This window comes from Schistocerca cancellata, chromosome 5 (genome assembly GCF_023864275.1).
Source record: "Schistocerca cancellata isolate TAMUIC-IGC-003103 chromosome 5, iqSchCanc2.1, whole genome shotgun sequence".
NCBI classification, from domain to species: domain Eukaryota; kingdom Metazoa; phylum Arthropoda; class Insecta; order Orthoptera; family Acrididae; genus Schistocerca; species Schistocerca cancellata.
The window spans coordinates 663168496-663190370 of NC_064630.1; the positions used below are offsets into that span (position 1 = coordinate 663168496).

Below are 21875 nucleotides of genomic sequence, written 5' to 3' on the forward strand. Positions count from 1 at the left end.
TTATGTACATGTAAAGACATTCATCCCTTTCCAATTGTTGAAAATTAAGTCTTTTTAAAATTTTCTGGAAGTCGGTACACCTTTATACTAAGTACCATCAAGACATACATTCGAATGGTGCTGTAAAACCAATTTGAATTTGCTATTTAAAAAATAAAATTCAGAACCCCAACAGTTTAGCACTCTTAACAGGTACTTAGCAGATAAAATGCTATGTACAAATTACTTGGGAATCACTGTTCATTACTTTGATGGCAGTAAAATGAAAATGGCTACCCTTGTTAGGATCACACACAGGCAAGTGTACACTGCCTGACAATGCGATTGTTAAGGAGTAGAGATTTGTTGGACAGGAATAGTCACAGGCAATGATGGACAAAATGAAATGCATTACATACGTAGTAGAGATGGAGTGGTATATTTATAACAAAAAATAGTACAGATTTCAACACATGAGAAAGCAGGATAACAGACTTAAATAATATTCATGTTTGCACAGGTAAGAGTCTCAGCATAAAGGTCAATATCATACTCTCAATAAGGAATATGCCCTCCTCAGGCACTACCGGACAGTTTTCATCTGTTATTCATGTTGGGTACCAAACTGTTAAGGAGTACTTGGGGTATATTGTTCCACTTCTCTCTCAAGATGGTTTTGAGTTCTTGCATGGTTTGGGGAGATGTGTTTTCAATATCTCCAATTTCCATTGTTTCTGACACCTCAATAATCCTTTGTGGTGGGCATTGTCATCCATAAACAGAAAGTCGGTACCTACTATGCATCTAAATAGAAGGACATGATCCAGAAGAACCTCTCTGCAGTACCACTATGCTATAACTGTACCTTGCGCGCAGTGGTGTTCGGCCATTGTGCATAATGCTTGCCCACCCCATAGCACCTAGGCCATACCGATGATGTTCATGAACATTCTGTGGTGTGTAACATAACCCTCTTTCCCCACACTAACTGGTGGCCAGAACCACTTGCTACAATGAAGTGGGATTCGCTGGAGAATATCACTCTGAATCACTGTTGCTGACTGCAACCAACATGCTCCTTAGGCCAACAAACTTTCTCAACAATGGCATGGTTGAAGTGGGATGCAATTAACTGGCTTCCAATCAATACAAACCAGCTGGGCTTAATCACTGTGAAATGGTTGTGGCAGAGACATGTGTAATGGTAGTGGTTGCGAGGTCTGCTGTGCTCTGCTTTGGAGTGAGATATCTTGTTTCTTTTCGCCACTGGGACTATGTACTGATGCTCCTGTGGTGTGGTGGTCCATCTGTGACTGCCAGCATGCTTTTTTATAGCATTTCTACTTTCAGTGGTCTTCTTTAATTGACCACCTTTGGGTCGTCCAACGGCTTGCCTATGGTTGTAGGCATTCAAATGATGCCTTGCAGACATATTGCCACACTACATGGAACGTTGCACTAATCTGTTCCACAATAACCTTCACCGAACACCATACTGGATGAACTGTCAAATGCATACAGAGTGTTGTGTACAGGCTTCACTGCAGTTAACATGTCCCACCTCCTACATTTCTTGTTATTATCATTGTCCAGATGTTCTGTGGCTACTGTCAGTTGTTCTGTAGTAATCGGTAGTTGTTCCTTAGCAAGTGTCAGTCATTCCCTAGCAACAGTCAACAAATGTGTTTCAAGCATGCTATTACAGACTTGTAATGAATGGGAATTAAGTACCAGCAAAATACAGCAGTGTTGACTAATTTAGGAGCAAATATGGGCACAGGAGCAGTTATAGCATTTGCAAGAAGAAGACATATAGCTTGTTTTACCCATGTGCTCAGTTTGGTAGCAAAAACATCTGTCGAAAAGACTGGTGAACTGCCAGAATTGATTACTGCTGTGAAACGTCTTGTAGTTTAAACAAAGGGCAATTACGAATTATGAGCCAAGAAAATAAATGGACCTCTGACTAATTTAAGGAATGTTCAGTAGAAGAATTCAACATTTTATATCATTGAAAGATTTTTGCAGCTGCAACCAGTTATCATTAATATCATTAATTGTCATGATTGTGAACCACCCTGCTGACAGCTGCAGATTCTCTGTATTGTAAATCTCACAGACATATTTAGTTTATATAGTCTTTAGAAGTGACTACTGGTGAAATTTGCATCGAAATGTATGTTGAAGCATTAAAGTAATGCCAATAACTAATATGTGGAATATCAAAATATCTGCCATGCAACCAGTACAGACTATCGGAGAGAATTTGGAGAGTAACATCAGAATAGATATCAGAAAGGACTCAGTACCAACTGAACATGTTAAAATATTAGCCATACCAATAATGCTCGATCCTAGAGTTGAGAACACACATTTTCAGAATTCCTTAGCGCATTCAGAGGCAGCCAAAACCATCAAGAATTTGCTTGTAGTTGTAAAAAGGATTGTCAGTGAGGATGAGCAGTACATTGATAAATTGCAGGAGAAGAGGGAAACCAAATTTGTTACACAAGTGAATGTCATAAAGTGGCACAAGAAAAGCATAATTTTCAAACTGGAACAGAAATTGATATACCATCATAGATATTGCCTGAATAATCACCTTATTATTCTTAATCAAGATCCATTAGAAGTGTGATATCACGTAATTGGTACTACCTATCTTAAATCACAGAGAGCTGTACTTAAATTTTAGCTGTATAGCCTCGTCATCAGCTTCTGAAAGAACATTCTCAAAAGCAGGATATGCTCTCTGTCACCTTGCAGTAGACAGCAGGGGAAATGTCTCAAAAATTTAATTGCTACAATCTGTAGACAAAAGGTAGTGGAATATGTAATGTTAATTATTGCTTTATTTACTGATTGATATGTATACTGTAAATGGATGGATAAAAAAATCTACTCACCAACTCATCTCGTCTAGTAAGTCTCCCCTGATCCGGGGTTCTGGGTGACTTTTCTGAACTGTATCCCTTCGCATAAACCTCTCAAGTCTTTTTCCTTCACCCCTCTTCCTTCCCCTTCTGCCAGAAGAAGAAGCCACTGGCTCCAAAAACTTGTAAAAGTTAAATCCTTTTGTGTGTGTGTTCCCCTGCCACTGCTTTGTGGGTAGATTTTTTATCTATCCATTTACATTATGTTGTTAATAATTGATTATTTTCATTGATTAATATATATGACATTAGATCTGTTTGGATGTTGCTTTTTACATCATTCTGTAGGTTCTTTATTTAACATTGATGTTTTGGGATCTATTATCATCAGCTGTTGCTGTTTGGATATCAATGACAAAAATCAAAATCAACATCAGTAATTATGAACATTGCACACACTTAACAAGGACACAGTTCTAGGTCAAAAAGAGCACACATTAACGTACTCCTTTAGTGACTCAAGCAGTTGTTTGTTTTGGGTCAGATATTGTATGAAGGTAACAAGTGTCATGCATATAAATCGCAGTTAAAAATGTAACACTCAAAGATAACACATTTCTTAATTCACGATTTCAGTGACCAACAGTTTTACTTTGAGGGTTAACAAGAGGAAGGTAAAAGTGTAGAAGATTGACAGCAGTATTATTTTTGCAAGTGTCCTTTAGCCTTATAAGGAAATTACAGAGTGTATTAGCCAAGACACTTTGCCTAAACTGTAACAGTGAGAGGAATAGGGGGCAATAAGTTAGTCACACCTTACTCATGGAATATTGGAAAGCTTCAAAATGGAAACTGTGTTTTTTTCTTGTTCTTCATTTGGAATATTTCTTGATTTAAAGCTGACATGCAAGGGCAATGAACACTTAAATGTTTTTCATGCATTTAAATTGCTATATAATTCCAAGTACATAGTATATCTAAAAACAAAGATTTTGAGACTTACCAAACAAAAGCGCTGGCAGGTCGATAGACACACAAACAAACACAAACATACACACAAAATTCAAGCTTTCGCAACAAACAGTTGCTTCATCAGGAAAGAGGGAAAGACGAAAGGATGTGGGTTTTAAGGGAGAGGGTAAGGAGTCATTCCAATCCCGGGAGCGGAAAGACTTACCTCAGGGGGAAAAAAGGACAGGTATACACTCGCACACAAACACATATCCATGCACACATACACAGACACAAGCAGACATTTGTAAAGGCAAAGAGTTTGGGGCCCAAACTCTTTGCCTTTACAAATGTCTGCTTGTGTCTGTGTATGTGCGGATGGATATGTGTGTGTGTGCGAGTGTATACCTGTCCTTTTTTCCCCTGAGGTAAGTCTTTCCGCTCCCGGGATTGGAATGACTCCTTACCCTCTCCCTTGAAACCCATATCCTTTCGTCTTTCCCTCTTTCCTGATGAAGCAACTGTTTGTTGCGAAAGCTTGAATTTTGTGTGTATGTTTGTGTTTGTTTGTGTGTCTATCGACCTGCCAGCGCTTTTGTTTGGTAAGTCTCAAAATCTTTGTTTTTAGATATATTTTTCCCACGTGGAATGTTTCCCTCTATTATATTCAAGTACATAGTATCTTACAATCATTGCTACAGTTTGTGACAACACGAAACTAAGATGGATAAAAATGCGAAATTCCTTACACAGTCAACATCAAGATAATCTGTGGGTGATTCCTCTTTGTCAGAAATGGAAACCCTCACTGCAGTTTACTGACATTTTCAATAAGACTGTTGCACCTTTTGTACTTACTTTCAAAGTGTTATACATTAATAAACTGATCTTCACTGCCTGTGATGCCTACCTGAGATGAAATGATTGCAAAAGTTTTGCAAATTTACTGCTGCACTATGAATGCAAGTCTGTCTGTGAAGACCCCGAAATGGCAGTGCCTATTTTAATATTATAGAATTTGTTGTCTATGCTAATTCAGTATCAGAAAAAATGTATTAATTCTGCAAGACAATAGTTACAGTTTTTTTTATATCTGTCTCTCAGTGCCAGCCCAGACCATCAAATGAGTAATAGTACTATTTAACAACAATGAGGAGGTGTTGAGTCACAGGCAGGTACAAAACATTTAAGCTTTCAGACAAAAATGTCCTTCTTTTGAAATAGAAAATACACAAACATTCACACAATCCAAACTCACATACACATGGCCACTGTTTCCAACAGCTGTGTGTTATTCCATCCTGGACTTTATATTTTAATAGTACTATTAGATTTTCATTAGCAGCATTATCCAGTTTCATGGAAAGAAACCCATTGCCAGTGAAATATTTCTTACTGCAATTGAATATTCCTTCCCCCTCCCTCCACCCCCAAAACTTAAAATCTCGAAGTAGTATTATTGAAAATGAACCTCAGAAGCTTAATTTCTACTCAGCTCACTTCATTTTATCCTCAGATAGTATAAAGAACATACATTACATAGCAGAAGGATGTTTACTTTGAAGAGAAAAAATACTCTTCATCTTTTATATTTGTCCCCACTGAAAGATAATTAATATAATTACTTAATAGTACCCCTGTATATATGACAAAGCCAAACATTTTATTCTCATTTTACATTAAACATTTAATTATTCTCCCTGCATTAACAAACAGCAAAAGTGTCTCATTAGAAGTCCAATCTGCATTATTTTACATACACTGTAAGACAAAAACTAATGAAGAGATACTGAATAGAATTGGGCAGAAGAGAAATTTGTGGTACAACCTGATTAGAAGAAGGGATCTGTTGATAGGACATATTCTGAAGCATCAAGGGATCACCAATTTAGTACTGGAGGTGAGCATGGCGGGGGATTAAAGTCATTGATGGAGACCAAGAGATGAATGCATTAAGTAGATTCAGAAGGATGTAGGTTGCAGTAGTTACTTGGAAATGAAGAGGTTTGCACAGGACAGAGTAGCATGGAGAGCTGCATCAAACCAGTCTTTGGACGGAAGACCACAACAACGGCAACGACAAGACAAAAAAAAAAAATGACAACCACGAAGAATTAGCCGAATGGGATGGAAATCAATAGGTGTGATGTACATGTACAACAAACATTTGATTACAATTTCAAATGAGCACATGGCATTGCTGGTAGGAAGGCGCCATCTGGGGAAGTTTGGCCGCTGATTGCGAGTCTTATTGTAGTCGGTGCCACATTGGGCAACTCTCGTGCTGGTGATGAGGATGAAATGATGATGAGGACAACACAACACCCAGCCGGCCGAAGTGGCGGAGCGGTTCTGGGCGCTACAGTCTGGAACTGCGCGACCGCTATGGTCGCAGGTTCGAATCCTGCTTCGGGCATGGATGTGTGTGACGTCCTTACGTTAGTTAGGTTTAAGTAGTTCTAAGTTCTAGGGAACTGATGACCTCAGAAGTTAAGTCCCATAGTGCTCAGAGCCATTTGAACCATTTGAACACAACACCCAGTCCACGAGTGGAGAAAATCTCCAACCCAGCTGGGAATCGAACCTGGGCCTGCTGCATGGGAGGCAAGCATGTAATCACTCAGCAAAGAAGGCGGACAATTTCAGAAAAATTGAATGATTCATTCAATAGAAAGAGCATCACAAATAGTGCAAGTAAATAATGTGTTGGTCCACTTCTGGCACTTATGCAAGCAGTTATTCAGCTTGGCTTTGATTGATAGACTTGTCGGATGTCCTCCTGAGAGATATCATGCCAAATTCTATAGAATTGTGGCTTTAGATCATCTGAATCCTGGGTTGATATGAGAGACCTACACATAATGCTCCAAACGTTCTCAGATTGGGGAAGATCCAGCTACCTTGCTGTTCAGGGTAGGGTTTTATGAGCCATGAAGACAATATAGGCGGGCATTATCTTGCCGAAATGTAAGCGCGTGATGGCCTGCCATAAAGTACAACAAAACGGAGCGTAGAATATTGTATGTGTACCGCTGTACTGTAATGGTGCTGCGGATAACAATTAAAGGGGTCCTGCTATGAAATGGAATGGCACACTGCACCATCACTTGTTATTGTCGGGCCATATGGTGGGCGACAGTCAGGTTGGGACACCTCCACTTTTGTCTGAGGTGTCTCCAGTCATGTCTTTGCTGGCCATTGGGGCTCAGTTTGAAGTGTGACTCATCAGTTCTACTTCAGTCACTGAGTTTCAAACCCAAAGCATTTACATTGTAGTGTGTCCTTTCTCTCTGAGGTGTTCATGACACATTCAAAGGGCAACACCTATGCATAAATGTCCACAACTAGCACGTGCTATTGCACTCACCACACTGTGCTTTTCCACTGCTGTGTTGCATCACTGCATATGCATCATTTACAGACATTGAATTTTTATCCACTACATAAAATGTTTACAAGAGACCATGTTCACTGATGTGACCATCCTCAGTGGAATACAAGTCATTCTCACAACTAACTCATGTTACACTACATGTGCAATATTGTATGAAGTGACAAGGCACATTTTACGCTACAGGGTACAGTGAATACACAGAACCATAAAATTTGGGGTACTGTTAAATAGTGTGTCGCACATGAGCCATTTCAGTCACCGTACATGACTGTAACATGTGGATTCACAAGCTCCTTTATTCTTGTTCCATTCGTCTTTGATGAGAACACAGCCAGAAGACCAATCAGGTGTATTGTGAAGACCTTGTACATAATGTGCTTCCTGCTTTGGAAGAGTGCAACTGTGTGAAAAATCATGTTTTTCATGCAAGATGGGGCAACATTTCATGTAATTTGCCCAGTGAAAGATCTTCTTAATCCAGCCTTCCACGAAAGTATTATCTCCAGAGGTTCCCCAAATATATGTACTGCAAGTTCATCCGATCTGAATCAGTGTGAGTTTTGGCTCTGGGGATACCTAAAATAACATGTTTACCAATGAGACATTCGGTCTCTACCTGACCTGAAGGTTGTTATACAGAAACACGTGTTCATATTCCATCTGAACTGCTGCGAGCAGTGGTGGAAGCAGCATCTCGTCAGTGTCTCTGGTGCTCATATTGAACAAATTGTATAAGCTGCGGTAAATAATAAAATCAACATTATGGCCTTCTCACTTGTTTGACCTTTTCTATCCACATCCTATTCCTAATCCATCATATATGGAAACATATCTATATGTCTTTCTGCATTCACAGTGCCAGATTTGCACTTGGTGGCCAAAGTTGGAAATAATTTTTTTTCCAGGGTAAATCACTTCCACATAAGTGCATTAGCATATCTACTAAGTTTTTCTGTTGTATGATATTTACAACCCACACTGGATGTCATGAGTAGCTGCACAAACCAGTATTACACAAGGGCATACTGAAAAGTGATACTTATGAATGTTTTCCTCTTCAAGTTATCCAAATAAAACAAATGTTAGTAGCATCTTATATCTTTAGTCTTCATGTTTGTATATCTATTTCTCAACATAGACAAGCAGGCAACAAACACATTTCTCCCAATGAAAGACCAGTTTGTCACATTAGAATGTTTTACTTTGTTGACAGAGCCACAGCCTCATCTCTGCTTGCAGCGCTTCATAACTATCAAAGTGAAGCCCTTGAAGGTGTTCTTTAAGTTTTGGAAACAGATGAAAATTAGATGGTGCCAAATCGGGACTGAATGGAAGACGATCAGTGACAATTAACCAAAGGCATCAGATTGTTGCAGATGTTTCAGTGCTCATGCTGAAAGAGAGGGTGCCTCATGTGGTGACAAACTCATAGAATTTGATACTTGATTACAGTACAGTTTCTCGCACACCACTGCAGATATGTTACACGCCACCATATTACACCTTACAGTTTGGAGACCTCTAGCTTTAGAGGGCTGCAAATATGTAGACATGAAGAATCAAGATGTAGAATGTTAATAATGTTTGTATTATTTAAAAATTTTTAAGACCTTTCACATAAAAAATTAGGAATTATTACTTTCCAGCATGCTCTTGTGTGTGTGTGTGTGTGTGTGTGTGTGTGTGTGTGTGTGTGTGTGTGTGTGTGTCATTGAGGTGGATAGGGAGATTTGATAAGAAAGGATGTAAAGGAAAGGCAGGTCATTTAGCCCAGGATGAGAGAGGCTCATTATAGTGGGGATGAGGGAAGACAGATATGAAGGAGTAAGTGTAAAGAGATAGTAGGTCAGAGATGGTGCACTGGTAAACTCTGTCCAGAGATAAGGACATAGTGAGAAGTACAGACTTATAAGGGGGAAGAGAGATGAATAGCTCAATTAAGAATTAGGACACACAAATTTATTTATAAATACCTATCACATACAATTGTGTCTGCCATCTAATAAGCTTGATAGTATATTACAGTTTTAAGCATACTATCTGGTGAAGTTGTACCGCAAACTGACAACTAGATCAGCTGATGATTATTTTCCTTGTTCAGCAGTGTTGCTAACAAGTTAGCATGTCCAAATACATGAAGATAATCAATTGTAACTTCCTCAGAGAAACATACCTTAAAACAGCTGTGTCCTTGGTCTTGGGGGAAGAAAAAAGAATTCTAGTAAAACAGAGAAATTTGCATGGATCATCGAAATACTACATGGTTCTGTGGTGTCACCACCGGACACCACACTTGCTAGGTGGTAGCTTTAAATCGGCCGCGGTCCATTAGTACATGTCGGACCCGCGTGTCGCCACTGTCAGTAATTGCAGACCGAGCGCCACCACATGGCAGGTCTAGAGAGACTTACGAGCACTCGCCCCAGTTGTACGACGACTTTGCTAGCGACTACACTGACGAAGCCTTTCTCTCATTTGCCGAGAGACAGTTAGAATAGCCTTCAGCTAAGTCCATGGCTAAGACCTAGCAAGGCGCCATTAACCATTTCTGGAGAGAGTCTCACTTGTATCATCAAGAATGCTGTATACAAATGATGGATTAAAGTTAAGTATTAAAGAAGCTACGTACTTTTCTTTATAGCATTCATTACGTATCCTGTTTCAGACATCACGCCAGCCGGCGTGTGTAACGCGTGCATTTCGGCTACTTCCGAGTGACGTGGCTGTCTTGCTACGCCACAACAGGTTCACCTGACCAAAAGTGGTTGACTGGAAATAAATATTCACAACTTTAGAATTTTTTATTTCCCAACAACATTTTTGAATACACCAAAGCCATGCAGTGCTGTCTACGGAAAATAGTTTGCTCTGCCTTTGTCTAGTGGTGTCCCCGGGTGCCACCAGGAGACACTCATGCCTCAACACAGCTATAAATAAAACCCTTGTGATATGGCTTCCTATATTTTTGCGGCACAAGAAGGTTTAACAGTACAGAACACTTGATGTGGCCCTGTTGTGTTCTCCTTTATTATACATTAAGCACTACCCTTGTTGCAAGAAAGGCTGTGAGATTCTCAGCTGCTGGTCAGTATTTAATGAGCCAGAATCCATATGCTTGACGTGGATTGTTGAATGGCACTCTTCACTCCACTGATGTGATGACTTGACTTTGAGAAAGATAAATCAGCAGAATCACGGATCACAGTTGTGATGTTGTTCATCTAGTCCTGCAAGCAATCTCATTTCTCGAAAACAGTCCATTGGCTACACAGCATCCAGTTTGCTCCGCTGATGACCCATATTGGTGGCTTCCTTTGTGGACTTCTTCATCTGGTGTGTGAAACCAAACTGCAGTATGAGTAGGTCACTGGAATGCAGCTCATGGGTAGAGACCTGATTTTTATGTAATTATATATATTTTTTCTTTTACTCCTATGCATGTGAAAAGTGTAAATGTTCACGAATTATGTTGCCATGTTGATATATTTCACTTTAGCATTACATATTTTTATGTATTTCACTACAATTACAAGTTTTTATCTATTTTAACTTAACGCTACATAAAATTATGTTTATTGCTTTGATACCCCTTTTCATATTTCACCACATCCTCAAAAGGCAGATCTTTCAGAAAAAAAAACCTACCATCAAATTGAAGACAGGAAGTAAATTATTCGTAAAAATCACATTCTAGTTAATGACTTCAATGTCTTAAAGTGCTAAGACCGGATTGAATGTAAGAAGTTGTTGATATGTATTTTTATGCAGTGGCATATATGCATTCCATCTGCATTTAATCCACTTCCCCTGTCTGACACAGTTACATGTAATGTGTGTGTGTGTGTGTGTGTGTGTGTGTGTGTGTGTGTGTGTGTGTCTATTTTTGACGAAGGCCTTACTGGCCAAAAGCTTTATTTTTGACAGAGAACTGCTGCCGAACGTAGTGCTTCCACCTGAGCCTGTTGTAGATGGGTTACATCAAATGAAGCTGTCAGGTTTTGTAGTCACAATTTTCTAACTGTGAAGTCTGTAAATGATTCATTTTCAACAAAACCTTCGCTTTCAGTATGAGAGGCAAAAAATATTTTCGCTGAACGATTTTCTAAAATCGAAAATGCTGTGGTGTACATAGCACCTTCGGCTCCCTTGCCAATAGCATTAAAGAATTACTGGTAGAATCTATTGGTTGCCTTTGCAGAAAATGTTAGAAATTATGGAGAATTTCAAATGTGAGTTGGATGACACTAGAGGTGATATGGGGCACAGGATGTTACACTATTTCCGCAAGCAGTTCAGTCTGCTAGACATTTGCTACTATCTTACTCAGCAGGCACCCCAGCAGACATTCTCTCTGGGAGTATTTCATCTCCGAAAATATGCACCACCAACATCTCGTGACATGGAGAGATCACTTTCTTCCTACAAAGCCATTCTTTCTGGCTGGCCACACTGTGTAACTGCAGAAAATTTGGAGAAGTTTGTGGTTGTTCAGTGTGTTTCAGAATGAAAGGTAACGTAGGGTACCTAAGTAATTTTAGTGACGATGGATGTTACTAAAACAGATGTCTGAAAATAACATTCTTTTATTGGCACAACACAGGATTTAAAAAAAGGCAGTGTAAAATTTACCTTCTTAATGTCATTTTTGCGTTTCTGGTTATTTAGAGTGCATATTAAGTTGGGGTGATTCAGAAGTTAATTTCAGTTGAAATTAATGTTTTATGTTAAATATATCCTAATAATAAAACTGTAAAACTGTAATATCTGTTTGTTTGAACACGCTAATCTCCAAAACTACTATGTGAATTTTCATGGGGTTTTTGTAGGTAACTTCAGCTTGGGGCAACTTTCAGCCTTTGTTTCATCAAAACCAGAACACAGAAAAAACAGATATCATAATTTGAAGTTTTAAGCACAGAAATCTTATCTTTGTGAACACAAACTAACAGTGAATTCACTTGGCTGGGATATACAGATTTATTGATTTCACTTTGTTTATTAAAAACTTAATGACCTTATGTTGCGTCTTTTGATAGGTTTCATTTGTGTTTGACTTCTTTGTTAGGAAATCCAATGTGATATGAAAGGGGATCCATGTACTAACAAAGTCTGGATCCATGTACTAACAACATCCATATGTTCAGATGTGCAAATGACACTGGAAGCCCTCAAAGGGCTGACCCAATTCTGACAGAAAGCATGGAACTCACAAAGAGTCAGTAAGATTGACTCCAATAAGAATTATGGAGAACAAAACAATCTCCGGGGAAAAAGGAAATAAGGGATTGCGACTCTGCAAGGTGACAGCTGTATCCATCACAATTCCATTGAATAAGCATTCCAAATACAAAGCGCGTGGGCTGAAGTTAGTCACACTGCCGGGTCACAGGCGGTCAGACACAGGTTGAGAGGGGTAGGTGGGTCCTCGAGGGGGGGGGGGGACTTGTAGGTCCTTGACCCAGTTTCTTCACCTTCTCTTTTGTAGGCCGAGAAGGACAGGGCCTGGGGAGAGAGAGCTGGTGTCAGTGAGATTTGGAACTGTGACAAAGTGGACGACTTTGAAGCAGTGTGTGGCAGCAGGCCTCAAATCTGAGGGATAACGTGGGGAGGGGTTCCGGGAGGGGCCCCCATCACCAGCAGACTCTGAAGAGAGGGGACAATTCTCTGGCCAGGTAGGGAGATTGCACTCAGAGGAAAGGCATGGAAACTGCAGGGGAGGGGGAGAGGAGAGGGGTTAAGGAGGAGAGGGGAGTGGGAAAGAAGATGACGCAAATTAGATGTCATAGAGACAGGGTGTAGGCAGTCATATTTTTGATGAGTCTCAGAGTAGGATAAACAATCAAGGGACTTATACTCCTGTATCTTCTGGGCAATCCAGTGAGCATGGAAAGTGATGATCATGACATTTAATGCACATGGCCTATGGAACACAGAAACTCTCTCGTGGAGTAGGTGTCCACATTCACTACAGAGAGGGTACAGTAAGGATGTGATGGTATTTATGACCTTTCTGAACATGTTAAACAAAATTAATGCCTCGCCATTCCTCATGAATTTGAAGAATGAGGACCCTATGAAAAATGGCACTCTGAACCATATTGTAAGACTGGTGAGGAGTAATGACCACTGGTATGTCACCAAAATGGTCATAAGCATGAAGGGCCACAGATTTGGCAGTAGAAGAGGTTTCGATGAACAGCAAAACCGAATGCGTCTTACTCAGAGAGTCAACTTCACCAAACTTGTCTTCGATAGTTTCTATGAAAAATAACTACTCAGTGGCAGTGAAAGTGTCTGTGTCAGTCCTGGTGCAGACCAAGTAGCGGAGAAAGTGTTTCACCATAAGCTGGTGAGCCTGGCCCTCCTGCCAGGGGGTAGCCAGAGACGGGAAGGCTGCAGGGTCATAAGAAGGAGCATTAAAGGATCCATTCCCAACAAAAGAAATGGCCATAGAAGAACAGCCAATTTTTGGAGTTAAATATGTTTCGAACACAATGTGTGTGCCCTGGTAGCACCCACTCCAGTCGGGCTCTCCTGTTGGGTGCCACCCAGTCACAGAAAGGGCCATCTGACGTGGTACCTGTCGTCAGGAGTGCTGAGCCCCAGAATGACAAGAAACCACTCCTACACATACACGGAAGGTAGCAGCTCATGTATCAGAAGTGTGAGCCCTGTATTGTCAGGGGATTCAACCAAAAGGGTACATAAAGACCACACTACATGGACTGGCTACCGTGCTGGCTACATAGTGTTAAAAGGACACTGGCATCGAGTAAAAGATGGAAGAGGCAGTAAGGCCACATGCCAAAGACACTAACAAAGCATTAGTCATCAGTTGGCTCACAGTAAGGGGACAGAATTTAGAAGGGGAGTTCAAACCTCATAGGGGGACCAAAAACGACAGAGAGAGTGAGAGATGGAAGGTGGGGGAGAGGGTGGGGGGAACAGGAGGCACAAAACCGTAAGGAATGGCAGAAACTAAGAGGATAGCTGAGTTGACATAAGCAAGGATACTGAGAAAGAGGGAGTAGTGGGCAGAGGGGAAGAAGTGAGTACAGGGAGGGAAGGAAGCAAGGACTGTAATAGCTTGAGGCACCATGTGCATCATGTACAGACTCATGAAAGAGCCATGAGCCTCCAGGGGGAGGGGAAATATTTTTGATCATAAGACTCAGTTTAATATAGGAGGCCAGTTGGAAAGATAGATGGTGCTGTTGTGTTTAGCCCAAAATCTCTACAGAGATTTTTGATGAATGATAATGAATAGTTGTACAAAGGGGTATTTATACTTTGGAGTGATCATTATTAGACGACATCAAAGTTGGGTTGGTGTATAATTTTAAGGGTGCTTAGTATAACCTGGAATGGAGTATAATCTCTCCTCAGTTACCTGCCTTTATCTTGGGAAACCAGAAGAAAGTAAGAAGTCAGTATGACCTTTGAAGTTCAGAGGTACAGTACAAATATATTAGGACTTATACATGTAGCCCCTCAACCGAAGAGAAAGGAAAGGCCTAAACCTTCAAAATACTATTGACTTAAACAAGACAGATAAAAATAATCAGAAAAGAGTTTGCTGTATAAAACTGACAAGACAAACCAGTTGATAGCTGGATTAGTTTTAAGAATACTTCTTTATCAAAATATAATTGAACATGAGTTAATGAATTATAAGAATAGGTAAAAGAGTCCAAACAAGATAATAAGCAAATTTACTGAGAATGAACACAAAAATTCAAAGATAAATAAATTGAACATGTTATGTTAGCAATTTATACTTCATTCTGTGCTTAAAAACCTAATAGTTGTGAAAGGCAAAAGCATGTCTAGTACTTCTACTTCCATTATTACAACAAAATATCAGCTTAAAACAACAGAAATCCTCCAGTAAATAGAGAGGAATTGTCCCTTCAAATTCTGCGTAGAAGTCTGTTCAAGAAATCAGAGTTTGGAAAATATCTGATATGCAACACATGGATGCTCATCGTGCCATGTTGCCTGCAAGGCACATGAGGAGATCGAAGCTGGGAGTCAGTCATTATAAAATGGTCAATAATATTCCTTGTTTCTACACTCGTTTGCCAGTTTTTATTGTGTAAGAACTATTAGATCTAATAAATCATGTATCAAGAAATATACTGTACCTGGTGACTAATTAGTCATCTCTATTTATTTTCCTTTAGAAACAGCTGGAAAAGGAAGTGAAGGACATCAACTTAACCATTAATAAAAGAATACAGCAAAAGTCTGCTGTTGAAACAGATATATTTGAACTAGAATCGGAGATGAGTAAATATAAAGCATTGCTGAAGAACATTGTAAGTTATGAACAAGTACATATAATCTGTTTAATATATTTTACATGCAGTTTCTGTTCCTTTTTCTTTCATTGTTGAATTAGTATAACTGTTGATCAGTAAACATGGTGCTAAACGTGCATGTTGTCATTGAAGAAACAATACTGCATAACTGATTTTTATAATTCTTTGGATTTTATTTCGTTGATATACTTGATTCATTGCACCTACTGTTACCACAGTGAATGGTGTTTTTGAGCGTTGGAGTCAAAACTAAATGATAGAGTATTGCATTTTAAAATGTGTCTTGTCTTTTCCAAATTTTTGTAACTGACTACCATGTATTATCCATCAAAGTTGAACTTCTTCTCCTTACTTTTTTTATTTCTCCAATTGTTGCAGCATCACTTTTTAACCTTTTCAATAGTAAAATAGTAACCTTTTCAATAGTAAAACCTTTTCAACAGTAAATATTAATAGTGATTGGTAGTGTCTTTTTATCTTCTGACTTTTACCGAATAAAATGATTCTTTTGTTTCCGAATAGATGAACTTTGTTACATATTTTTGAGTACAAACATCTGGTATGAGAAGTGGCTAAACTCATAAGAACTAGGAGTTTTACATGTATTCTTTTCTTAACATTGATATCTTTCTCATCCCTGGTTTTACTTTGGAGTGCAGCACTCTTTGAGTTCTCCTTGGCACTCCATATGGCGTTGGTAGCTCCTTGTAGCTTCTGCTGTGACAGGGGATTCTAGTGTTAAACTTCATCCACTAGAAGTTATCCTAAGGGTACCTCAACGGAATAATAAAACTACAAAACAAATATTTGCAATATTGAAAGGACACATTGCTACTCATTGTATACAGGAGGCATTGAGTGGCAGACATGCACATTCAAAAAAGGTTTCTGGATATTATTTAGCTATTGGACTAAGTCCTTCATCAGATGTAGAGAACAAAATACACACCAGCGTAACTCACACACTCATAACTAAGGCTGTAGTGCCTGTAGATGCAGTTGTCATGTGGGTGTGAGCTATGCATATGTGAATGCGTGTGTGTGTGTGTGTGTGTGTTTTGTGCCTCCTTCTGCTGGCAGAAGAGGTTAAGGGGGAGGAAGAGGGTTCTGCTGGCAGAAGAGGTTAAGGGGGAGAAAGAGGGTTGAAAGAAAAGGGCTGGTGAGGTTTAGGGAAAGGGGTAGAGTGTCTTTCCTTCTCATCCTATTCGGTAAGTCTCCTCTGGCTGGGGTTCTGGGCAACTTTTCCAAACTGCAGCCCTTTTTGTAAACTTTACCACTCCTTTTCCTTCACCGCTTTTCCTTCCCCTTCAACTCCTCTGCCTGAAGGAGCCACTGGCTCCGAAAGCTTGCCCAATTACAATCGTCGTTTGTGTATGTGTTCTGCCGCCGCTTGGTGAGTAGATTTTTTATCCATCCAATTGAAGGACTTAGTCTGGTAGCTAAATAATATATACTAGTATTTTTCATTGAGTCGGTCTGCCACTCAATGCCTCCTCTATGTGGTGAGTAGCAATCTGTCCTTTTCAGATTCATGTTATTCCATCCCAGATTTTCCAGTGTTTGAAAACCAACATATGGACACATATAGAATATTATCTACATATAAATAATAGTTTTTAATATTAAAGGTATAACAAAATTAGTTGTACTAATCCTTGCTCATTTATAAATGATGAGAGTACAAAAATTTTCACAGCTCTAATGCTAACGAAAAAATTCTTGAACTTAATTCATCTGAGTTTTGCACCCCCTCACATACCAGCCCATATAAATGAGTAAGTGTGTTTCTATTTTCTAAGTCATCTAATTCAAATATCATGTACCATTAGTAGAATCCTTCCTTTTTAATTATACGACAAATATTAATTGTGTTTACAAAATTGTTAAGGCTTTCGTGGCCACTTGTTGACAAACTGCCTATTGGCTTCTGTCTCGGGTTCTTCGGCCGACGTTCATCTAATGATTTTTCTGACGTTTCGCCAGCACGAGTGGCTGGCATTGTCAAAGCTTCACCCTCCATTGCCGGTGGTGAACTGGAGGCGAGCTCGCGGCCGCAGGCTATATGTACCTGGCGCGCCAACGTCCGAGGGCTTCTCCGCGGTCATTTCCGGTGCGTTTCTCCTCTTGCTACCTGCGACGGTCGTTCGCTGCAGTACGGGAAGCCAGGACCCGTTTACCTTAAGGCTTTCCTCTTTCTTGTTGAAACTGTTCGCGTGTTTTTGGATTTCTACAGCTTCTCTGAACAGGCGCGTGTGATAGTGCTTCTCTACAGACAGAACTTCCGTGTCGGCGAATTTTATTACGTGGTCGGTCTCATTCAGTGCGTGCTCTGCCACGGCCGATTTCTCCACCTGCCCCAACCTGAGCATAAGCGACATTGCAGGTTGGGGCAGGTGGAGAAATCGGCCGTGGCAGAGCACGCACTGAATGAGACCGACCACGTAATAAAATTCGCCGACACGGAAGTTCTGTCTGTAGAGAAGCACTATCACATGCGCCTGTTCAGAGAAGCTGTAGAAATCCAAAAACACGCGAACAGTTTCAACAAGAAAGAGGAAAGCCTTAAGGTAAACGGGTCCTGGCTTCCCGTACTGCAGCGAACGACCGTCGCAGGTAGCAAGAGGAGAAACGCACCGGAAATGACCGCGGAGAAGCCCTCGGACGTTGGCGCGCCAGGTACATATAGCCTGCGGCCGCGAGCTCGCCTCCAGTTCACCACCGGCAATGGAGGGTGAAGCTTTGACAATGCCAGCCACTCGTGCTGGCGAAACGTCAGAAAAATCATTAGATGAACGTCGGCCGAAGAACCCGAGACAGAAGCCAATAGGCAGTTTGTCATTAATTGTGTTTACTTTTGCTTCTCATTAATTAATTGTTAAACCACTCAAACCATCCTTACCATTTCTGGTTTCCTTTTGAAAGCAATTATGTCGTGAATTATGTGATATAAATGTATACATATAGTGTAACTTGATAGATAGAAAAAAATCTACTCACCAAGTGGCACCAGGAGAACACATGCTTTTGGAGCCAGTGCCTCCTTATGCTGGCAGAAGAGTTTAAGGGGGAGGGAGGGTTGAAAGAAAAGGGCTGGTGAGTTTTAGGAAAAGGTGTAGAGTGTCTTTCCTTCTCATCCTGTCTGATGAGTCTCCTCTGACTGGGGTTCTGGGCAAGATTTCCAGGTTTGGGCTTTTTCCTTAATAAAATTCATGCAATTATTAAAAAACATAGAGCAACAGGTCAATGAATATTGTGGTGAACAACTCTTAGAATGCTGTGGCACCAATAGTGGATCATTAAACACACAAGCTTGTAGTGCTGATTATTTACAGACCACCAGAATGAAATATTTTAAGGTGCTGACAACAGCTAGAAGCAGTTTTAATAAGTTTATGCAGACTTAACTGGAAAAGCATTGTTAATGGAGACTATCACATAGAATTTCTGTCAGATTGTTCTGAAATAGGGCATGTGATGTTGTTGATGTCCAGGTTTGGGCTTTTTCCTTAATAAAATTCCTGTGAGTATTAAAAAACATAGAGCAACAGCTGTTGATAATTTGTTTCTCTTAGAACCAATAACTTGATATGATTTATCTGTAAAACAAATAGTCAGTGGTTTATCTGACCATGATGGTCAAATTTTAGCAATAAAATTTACTGACCAGTTAGGTACAGATCATAGAAGAAAAGTGTTGTGTTGAAGTACCATAAACAATGACTCTATCACAGTGTTTAGAGAAAAATTACTGGAAGAACATTAGGGAGAAATTTTAATGCAGAAATTGTTGATGGATAATTTAACTCTTTTCTTAACCATATTCATACAGAACTTTGAATCTTGTCCACCAAGACAAATAAGGTCCAGATTGCACAGAAGCTAGGATATGGATTGGATAACTCCTGGGATTAAAGCACTTTGTGCCAGGAAGAGAGCCTTACATAATACAGAGAACAAACAATAGTAAAGATTCCATTACCACCAGTATTGTCAACACCCTCCATCTTTATCATTAAAAAAGCAAAACTAATGTATTGCGCTCAAAAACAAAATGCCCTTACGGTGAAAACTATATAAACACTAAGGTGAAAACTATATAGAACATTATTAAGAACATTATTAAACAAGAAACAAACAAAACTATTTATCCAGATGAAACTGAGTCCCCATAAAATAACTGTGGCATAAAAGGTGACACTTTAAATTCATTGGCCACCAAATTCTATGATTACTTCCTCACAGGGCCTGCAAACACCACATAGAGTAATGAACAAGCAAATATGGATGAATTAGACTTACTTGTTGTGAGACTGCAAAGCATTGCTAACAGACATTACACTGAAAACTCCAGGTTGGAATAACAATATGAGGAATAGGATAGATTGCTACTTACCATAAAGATGATCCATTGAGTTGCAGACAGGCACAATGGAAAGACTGTTACAAATGAAACTATTGGCCAAAGCCTTCCTCAGCAAAGAAAACATAGACATCTTCACACAAGTATGCACACCTCACGCAGACTTGGCCGCCACCACTGGCAGCTCTTACCAGATTGGAGGCCAAGTGTGCATGAGGTGTGCTTGCTTGTGTGAATGTGTGTGAGGAAGACATTACATTGAGCTGACTCAGGTTGTGGGGTAGCAATATGCTAATATACAGATGGCAGTAGTATCCCATACACAAGAAATAAGAGGGCATTTGATTGGAAGAGATGTTATTTGTATTCAGGTGATTCATGTGAAAAGGTTTCTGGCATGATTATGGCCACATGGCGGGAATTAACTGATTTTTAACGAACAATGGCAGTTGGAGCTACATGCATGGAACATTCAGTTTCGGAAATCATCAGGGAATTCAATATTCCAAGATCCACTGTGTCAAGAGTGATCTGAGAACACAAATTTCAGGCATTACCTCTCACCATGGGCAACACAGTGACGAACGGCCTTCACGACAGGGAGCAGCAGCATTTGCGTAGAGTTGTCAGTGCTAACAGACAAATAACACTGTGTAAAATAAACACAGAAATCAATGTGGGATGTACAATGGATGTATCCATTAGGACAGTGTGGCAAAATTTGGTGTTATAGGCTATGGCAGACGATCCATGCAAGTGCCTTTGTTAACAGCAAGGCATTGCCTGCAGTGCTTCTGGGCTCATCACCACCTCACTTGGACCCTAGATGATTGGAAAACTGTGGCCTGGTCAGCTGAGCCCCAATTTCAGTTGGTAAGAGCTGGTGGTAGGGTTTGAGTATGGCGCAGACGTCACCAAGCCTTGGACCCATGTTGTCAACAAGGCACTGTGCAAGCTGATGGTGGTCTGATATAAGTGTGGGTTGTGTTTAATGGATTGGGTCCTCTGGTCCAACTGAATCAATCATTGATTAAAAATGGTTATATTAGCTACTTGGAGATCATTTGCAGCCATTCGTGGACTTCATGTTCCCAAACAATGATAGAATTTTTATGGATGACTGTGTGCCATGTCACTGGGCCACAGTTGTTCTTGATTGGTTTGAAGAACATTCTGGACAGTATGTGCTGATGGTATGGCCATCCAGATTGCCTGATGTAAAACCCATCAAATATTTATGGGACATAATCGAGAGGTCAGTTTGTGCACAAAATCCTGCACCTGCAACACTTTTGCATTTATTGATGGCTGTAGAGGCAATGTGGCTCAATATTTCTGGAGAGGACTTCCAACAACTTGTTGAGTCCATGCCATGTCGAAATGCTGCACAACACTGGGCAAAAGGAGGTACAACACAATATTTGGAGGCATCCCATCACTTTTGTCACCTCAGAGAAGGAAAAAAACCCAAACTGTAAGAAGATCACAGAATTCATCGGCAATGATTCTGTTGGCTATGATGCTGTTTCTAGCAGAATATTAAAATCTTTTGCTGACTTGCTAAGATTGTTCTCAGGCCCGACTTGCTAAGATTGTTCTCAGGCTATCTTTTGTGATCAGTCAGTGACTCGGAGCATATATTCTGACAGACTTGTGGACTTCAGTGTGGTGTAGTAATTCCCATCTACAAATTTGGAATAGGCAAATCACCTGTAATTGCAAACATATACTACTTCTTCCAGTTTTTTCAACAGTGTTCAAGAAAGTGACCTATGATAGAATACAAACTCATTTAACTGAGCAGAACTTGTTAACTGCCCCTCAATTTGGCTTTCGTAAAAGTTTCTTCACACAGAACTGAAAGCAGTACAAGATCTCACAAATGAAGTGTTAACAGAGCTAAACAAGAAATATTATCCTGTTGGTATGTTCTGTGATCTTGCCAAAACCTTTGATTGTGTGGATTACAAAATTCTATACAGCAAATTAAAGTATTA

The 21875-nt window shown here is 40.0% G+C and overlaps 1 protein-coding gene across 1 annotated transcript in view; it reads left to right on the forward strand.

Moving 5' to 3' along the window:
• Positions 1–21875, forward strand: part of LOC126188749 (structural maintenance of chromosomes protein 1A-like) — a 261744-nt gene that overhangs the window by 18752 nt on the left and 221117 nt on the right. Inside the window, exon 9 of the mRNA XM_049930359.1 lies at positions 15381–15515. Within this exon, the coding sequence (XP_049786316.1) occupies positions 15381–15515 (135 nt within the window). The remainder of the gene's footprint in view (positions 1–15380; positions 15516–21875) is intronic.